Source organism: Actinia tenebrosa, unplaced genomic scaffold, assembly GCF_029948245.1.
Source record: "Actinia tenebrosa isolate PJP-AT-01 unplaced genomic scaffold, QUT_ActTen_1.0 PGA_scaffold0__85_contigs__length_37466705, whole genome shotgun sequence".
NCBI lineage: Eukaryota > Metazoa > Cnidaria > Anthozoa > Actiniaria > Actiniidae > Actinia > Actinia tenebrosa.
This window is the reverse complement of record NW_028292569.1, coordinates 6,500,727-6,507,698: the sequence shown is the minus strand read 5'-3', so window position 1 is coordinate 6,507,698 and position 6,972 is coordinate 6,500,727. Positions and strand designations below refer to the sequence as shown.

The 6,972-nt window shown below is 39.9% G+C and overlaps 2 protein-coding genes across 4 annotated transcripts in view; one reads left to right on the top strand and one right to left on the bottom strand.

The window, feature by feature from the left end:
• Window positions 1–304: 304 nt before the first annotated feature.
• Window positions 305–4,463, top strand: LOC116293457 (dihydrofolate reductase). Of its 2 annotated transcripts, none has more exons than XM_031700884.2 (6): window positions 305–510; window positions 1,728–1,777; window positions 2,198–2,303; window positions 2,852–2,978; window positions 3,584–3,696; window positions 4,294–4,463. In XM_031700884.2, exons 1-6 carry the CDS (start codon window positions 419–421, stop codon window positions 4,367–4,369), a joined length of 564 nt encoding a protein of 187 aa, XP_031556744.1. In that variant the 5' UTR covers window positions 305–418; the 3' UTR covers window positions 4,370–4,463. The 2 variants fall into 2 exon arrangements, with proteins under 2 accessions (XP_031556744.1, XP_031556745.1); XM_031700885.2 differs by lacking the exon at window positions 305–510 and adding an exon at window positions 1,502–1,637.
• A 530-nt stretch (window positions 4,464–4,993) lies between these two features.
• The window catches only part of LOC116293456 (uncharacterized), a 16,789-nt gene continuing 14,810 nt past the window's right edge, over window positions 4,994–6,972 (bottom strand). For both annotated transcript variants that reach the window (XM_031700882.2, XM_031700883.2), the window contains exon 2: window positions 4,994–6,972. This exon is cut by the window's right edge and continues 1,488 nt beyond it. In XM_031700882.2, coding sequence (XP_031556742.1) covers window positions 5,816–6,972 — 1,157 coding nt within the window. In that variant the 3' untranslated portion in view covers window positions 4,994–5,815.

Below are 6,972 nucleotides of genomic sequence, written 5' to 3'. Positions count from 1 at the left end.
ACTGTAGTATTAAAAGACCTTCAAAGCCTGACCTTGAGTTACCTTACTAAAGAAATGAAAAATTGGACTTTGGAAAAGCCATAAATAATCACTTTTATCTATGGAAATGTAAAAAATCTACTTTTCTTAATTCTTTTTTCGTCCTTTTATCATTGTCTCCGCTCTTCATCTTGCGTTTTATGCGTAAGTTCGAAAAAGGACCCCGAGGGAGGAGTGGGTGGTGCATCCGTTGACGAAAGTCTAAGTTTGTGCGGGTCGCGCGCGGGTCACGCGGGTCCAGATGAAATTGGACCGGAAGTAAAGAAATCGGAAGTAAATACGAAGTTTCAGGCTCCACTCTGGCTAGAAATTAATCAGAATAGTGCATAAATAAGGAGGTCATCATTAAGAAGGTATCTCTTTCTATATATCGAAGAAAATGGCTGGAAAACTTCGTCCGATCTCTTGCATTGCAGCAATGGATTCCAAAAGAGGCGTTGGCAAAGATGGCGACCTAGCATGGCACCTAAAGTAAGCTTTTTAATGTCAAACTTTTCAAGCGGATTCAGGAACGAATCACCAGCTTGAATGCAAGATCAAGCAGAATTGCAAAGAAGTTTTTAGGTTGTGAAGTTACTACAGGCTATAGATATTTAAAATATTGAAAGCCAATATCTTAGGACTCTTTTGCACTAAACATGCTTATAAATGATACAAAAAATTGTACAATCTTTAGACCTCAAGCACGGAATTTGAAAGTGAGTTTGAATATGTATACGTAAAGCTTACATATTTACATAAGCACGTGTGAGGCACTTTTCTATGTTTTATAATAAGGTTATCTTAACTCTTTAGAGGTCTAACGCTTTGCATAGCATTTTCTTGTCATCATAAAACTCGCTAGCTTGTAATATTGGAATTTTAGCTTGTTTTTAACTTGTTTAACTTTTCGTGACAGAGACTACATTTTTTACAAGAGTGGGGCTCATTAAGCAGGCTTAACTTGCAGACGTGGCCCGACCGTTCATTTTTTGAGGGGAGATTTAAGGGGGCCTGTAAAAAATAGCCAAATAGGAAATTTAGTAAAATACTATCCTGTTTTAATAGGGGAGCCACATGAAAAAATTCAGCTTGGAAAGGGGCCATAAATTGTTTTTACTTACAATTCAAAAAATACCGCCTGAGCTGCCCCCATGCCAAATGCCTGTGAAATGAACAGTCCCTCAACTATTTAAAGCATAGTATCTTATTTCTAATTGACATTCTTTAAGTATTTTTATAATGACATATTTGGAGCTGATTGATATTTAACTTTTTATCTTATTTTAAAATATTTTTTGATCATTATATCTTACAACTGTTTCTGTTGCTATGTAATATGGAAGTCATGCAAGCATGCAGTAGACTACATGTCAATCGAATAAATCATTGGAATAGTTTCCATAGTTACCTTCTCATGGTCCCTATGTATTGGTTTGATTGACAGTAGTGCATAGAGTGTTTTTCATGTGACGTCACAGCGCGGCCATGTTAGTGTAACAAAACAATACATTTTCTATCCTCCCGGAATTGAACTTAATCTGTTTGAATGCAAAAGGTGCACAGATAGTTTCTATCGTTTGGTACACAAAATACATTATGACTACCTTCTCACATGGGTGAATATTGTTCAATTTCCGTGTTGCGACTGTTGTCTCGATCAGTGTTTGTGTAGCAAATGAACAGTGATAATTTTGTCTTATTTTCAGAAATGAGATGAAATACTTTTCAAGAATAACTTCAGATGTGGAAGATAAAAGTAAATATACCTATATATCCCAAAGTTGTTGTTGTTTGCTTAAAGAAAAAACTTTAAACCACTCCTTGTACTTCAAGAGGCTTTTTCGTGAGATTTGCTTCACACACATTAGCTCTACATTCATTATCTGGAACACACAACTCTCAGGTTAATTAATTTTTACAGGGAGAAAGAAATCAGCCAGAAAACGAACCCTTACCATGGGTTTTTTTCTCTCTAGTTTTCCTTTAAAAAAAAACAAGTTGGAAGTTGTGCCATTATATAGAAAGTGTGCTCTTTCAACATTTGCCTCTAGCTAGAAGAGACTCAGCAATGACTCCCAGTGTCATGTGATAAAATCATTAAATATTTATTTATAGGTTTTCAAAAAAGATTGAGTATCTAATAATTGAATATATTTTTTAACATGTTATATTTTAGATAAAGAGAATGCAGTAATAATGGGACGCAAGACATGGGAGTCTATACCTGAAAAGTACAGACCTCTTCCTGACAGGCTAAACATTGTCCTGAGTAGAACAATCAAGTATGATTTTTACCTTAAGGCATTTATTCATGCTTATAAGAAATAACCTAGAGGTTCATGACAAGCTTGTAGCATGCATTTATTTTCTCATGTGGTTATAATGCTCTGCCCCTTTCTACTCTCCTGCTCTTCTATATTATTATCTAGCTTTCTGCTCTGCCCTGCAATTCTCTGCTCTGCTCTGCTCTGCTCTGCTCTGCTCTGCTCTGCTCTGCTCTGCTCTGCTCTGCTCTGCTCTGCTCTGCTCTGCTCTGCTCTGCTCTGCTCTGCTCTGCTCTGCTCTGCTCTGCTCTGCTCTGCTCTGCTCTGCTCTGCTCTGCTCTGCTCTGCTCTGCACTGCTGTACCTGTACTATCCTCTGCTTTGCAGTGCTGTTCATGTGCTCTGCTCTCATTTCCTCATTTCTGTTCCTTTCTTGCTTTACTTTTAGCAATACTATCTTTTCATAAAGGAAGGTTGAAAATTTGTTTTCAATCTTCAAAGCCCTCTTTCTTACCACAGGGGTCCCAAGAAGGCAAAATCATAACTTTTTTTGTCATCGTTTCACAGAGCTGCCCCAGAGAAAGCAGAGAAAGTGTTTTCCAGCCTTGACGATGCCTTTACAGCTTTGTCTAAAGAGCCTTATATCAACACTATTGAGAAAGTGTTTGTTATTGGTGGGCCTACAGTCTATAAGGTACAATAATTATGAATACATATTTTTCCAGCACCTGTTAACACTTCATAATTGGCATTTCTAGCTAACATAAATATATGGGACATAATTGTGTCAGGAGACAGTAAACTTGGGAAAAAATTCTGAGCTACAGAATAGTCCCTTTCACAGTTCGCTGTGCCATCTTGAAAGGTACCGTGCCTTTGAATTGAAGCGAGATGAATGGTGAGTTTGCAATGATAGGGGCCGTTTTTTTAACACCTTGGACAATTATTCCTATGTTTCTATCATTGCATGCTCACCGTTTGTCTCTCTTCAATGCAAAGGTACGGCTACCTTACAAGATGGCACAGGGAACTGTGAAGGGGAGTATTGTACCCACAACCCTACATTATCTAGTCGGATGCTCTAACCACTGAGCTGACCAGTTGCTGCCTCTGATGTTGTTGTTGCTGTTGTTGTTCCTACTATTGACTCTACTGCTGTTGTTGCTGCTGCTCTTTGTTTGCTATTGTTGTTGCTGTTGAAACTTTGCATCCACTGCTCTTCCTATTTTCTCTCATGTTTTCAATTAACACTTTTTGTGCTTCTTCCATCGTTACAGTATTTTTTCCCCTTCTCTTCAGGATGCTATTGCGCATGAATGCTGTAAGAAGATCTATCTCACCCACATTGATCATGATTATGACTGTGATATATTTTTCCCTGAGTTCGATACAAATGTCTACAAACTCGGCAGGTAAAGAAACAGATTGCAGGAAGCTTACTTTTGCAGTTTTGCGGGTCCTTCCTTTTGAGACAACACCCCTCCCCTAGAAACATTTTCCCCCTCACCCCCTCCCTCAGGGAAAGGAATGGCTCAGTTACAAAGGTGCTTTGTACTCTAGCTTGGGTACAAACAACAACACACAAAGTATGGCGAACAAAATATATTTGTACCCAAGCTGGACCACAATGCATCATGTCTGCTATGTCAGAAAAGATTTGTTATATAACTGGGTATCCATTTTTGGTTTTACCGGCATTTGCATTGCTACGCCACCACCCCAGACAAAAATTGCGACGTGCACTTTGCAATAGACTGCCGTCAATCAAACAAGTTGACGTAATTTACACACGATTGGATCGGCCCGGACAGGCCCGGTGAGTGTGGCTCATAATACTTGTAAACAATCGACAAGTTTTGGCGCCTTTTGGATCACACACGTGTAAAATGGCATTAATGTGTTTGATTGACAGAAGTCTATTGCAAAGTGCACGTCGCGATTTTTGTCTGGGGTGGCCGCGTAGCAATGCAAACGCAGGTAACTAACATTTTTGCTATTTTCTGTTTCAGTGAGGAAGGCGTTCCAGCAGAAGTTCAGAAAGAAAATGGAGTAACTTACAAGTTCTGTGTCTACGAAAGGGATTAACTTTAACCTTAGACATCAATGTCTAATAATGTATTGTTAAATAATAATATTGAATCTGTATAACCACAATAAATATTTGCACATCATAAAAAAACCTGTGAAAGAAACTGGGCCTGGTTGTATTAAGGGTGTACAGCGTTATACAACCAATAAATCTTATTCAGTGGATAAATTTATTGAATAACAGCATCCATCAACTTATCCACTGGATACATATATTTGTTGGACATGATCAATGCATGCTAAACATGCAATCCTGGTTGCACATGGCCAATGCATGGTAGACATGCAATCCTGGTTCATATGGTCAATGCATGCTATGTATGCAATCCTGGTTGTACAACGTCTATGCATGCTAGACATGCAATCCTGGTTGTAAATGGTCTGCATGCTAAACATATGCAATCCTTGTTGCACATGGTCAATGCGTGCATACTAGACATGCATTCCTGCACAACATGAAATCCTATTTCTCTCATTGCGTTAATTTTCATGGCACATTCAAGAAATATTGATTTTCCTCTAATTTGATAGTTAATTTTTAATGAAACAAAGCTTAACTTCAGATTATTTGAAACTGTTATTCAAAAAAGCATTATGTGTAGCAATTAGCACAAGAGGAACTTAACTGGATGAGGTTACAGCACCTCATTACATGATATCTTTATTTCTAGCTTACATGGAGAAGGTCATATTGATAATATTCCAATTTGCATCCAATTTCCCAAAATGTTCATTTGAGACTTAACAACATTGTCATTTTATATTAGCTAGGCTAATGTTTTCGCATTTCAGACCTGGTGTCATTCCCTTGAGTATTATTTCTTTCTTCACTAGGAATGCTTTTCAGCTATGGTGCAATGTTTTCGCATTTCAGACCATGTGTCATTCTCTTGAAAAGAATATTTGAGTTGTATCTATATTCATGTATCTTCTCATGAACAACTGTTAAAAAAAGAAATGATACTCAAGGGAATGACATGGTCTGAAATGGCAAAACATGCCCAAGGTAAAAGGGACTATTTATAAATTAGATATACAGATACAAAATTCTTCTGCCAAACTTGGTCGATCATTTAATAATCAGGTTGCTCTTTCTTTTTGACGTCCCTCCAAGTGCATCTTCCTCAAAGTTTGTGTGCGCTTCCGGTGACGCCCTTTCCCTTTGCTTGCGCACTTAACTAGGCGCACTTACCCACAAATAACGATGGCTCATGATAATGCTCAGGCAGGCATTATAAAGCATAAAATCCAACACTCTTGTACGACATGCATGCCAAATGAGTCACATTTCATCATTACTATGGTAACAGTTACTAGGTAACGGATTCGTCATTCCGGATAGTTTATTCCATAAGGCGCAGGAAATTTTCACGGTGGGAAACCAAAATGATTGCGCAACTCGTACAGATTACTTTAATTTTATCATTGCTTTGGTAACAGTTACTATGGCAACAGATTCTTCACTGGTCGATTTACAAGGCGCGGTGAAGGCGGTTTGAACGAGTACTTTGATTTTTCCTTGCTTCTGCTTGAGCTTTCAACATCCAGAGGAGAAGGAGAACAGGAAAAGTAGCCCTCTTCTGGCTGGTCTTGCTGCTTCCGAGAAATATTCAGCGGGGGTAAAAATGCCAGCCGTCTTTGTTTCGGGCTTCCTGTGGTGCTACTCACCACTTCCGGTAAGTGGTTGTGACTTCCGGTCAAATAGGATTGACTTCCGGTCGGATTCAAGGTTTCTGACGACGAAGGGACCGACCTGGCGTAGCGTGTATGATACTGATCGGACACGTGAAGTTCGGGAGCCAGGGAAAATGGATCGAGATTAGACGGCGATCGACCACGTGACCTGGGCGTATGCAAGACAAGATCTGGCAAGTCGCTAGAGAGTTTGTTTCGTGGGCTGTGACATCGAAGAGGTTCCCCGGTGGACGACGTTGCCATGGTGACGATGTCACAGCACGGGCTTACGTTGCTTGCTTTGCGTTCCTGTGGCGGGGTTCCTGTGGTGGACGCAGTTGTTGAAAGTGGGGTAAACGAAGAGCTTCTCTCACGAGTTACCAACTTCGTCGTTCCAGCGGTGGAATCAATAACGCATGCGCTGCTTGATTCTTCTTTGCCGTTACTGTGGTGAACATGCCTGGTCCCCGATGCGCTTGCGCGCCTTCTTTCATGGCTCACGCTGTCAGACAGTGTTCTTCTTACTGCTGTCTTTTCCACTTGCGAGTTTTTCCCGGATTCTTTTCCTTCCCTTTCTTTTCCCTTCCATCCAATATTATCAAGAGGAGAAATAACAGGAAGATTGAAAGGGAGAGGCGCATTCGTTTTCAGCTCAGTCTTGGAGGCATCTAGTTTTCTACCTTTTGCTGAATTATGCGTAGTATGAACGCCTGCATTTTCATTGCCATTTTTTTTACCAAGCTCTTGCGCATGCTCAAATGGACCACGACCATGAGAAAAATCAACTTCCGGTGAACGAATTTTCTTCCGGAAAGATTTCATTTCCGGTGAAGTAACAACTGTGATTGGTGTTCGACTTAAATCCCTGGGGGGTGGGGAAGGTCGAAGGTTGTGTTCCTCACCCCATAAATTTAGGCTTCTACGCT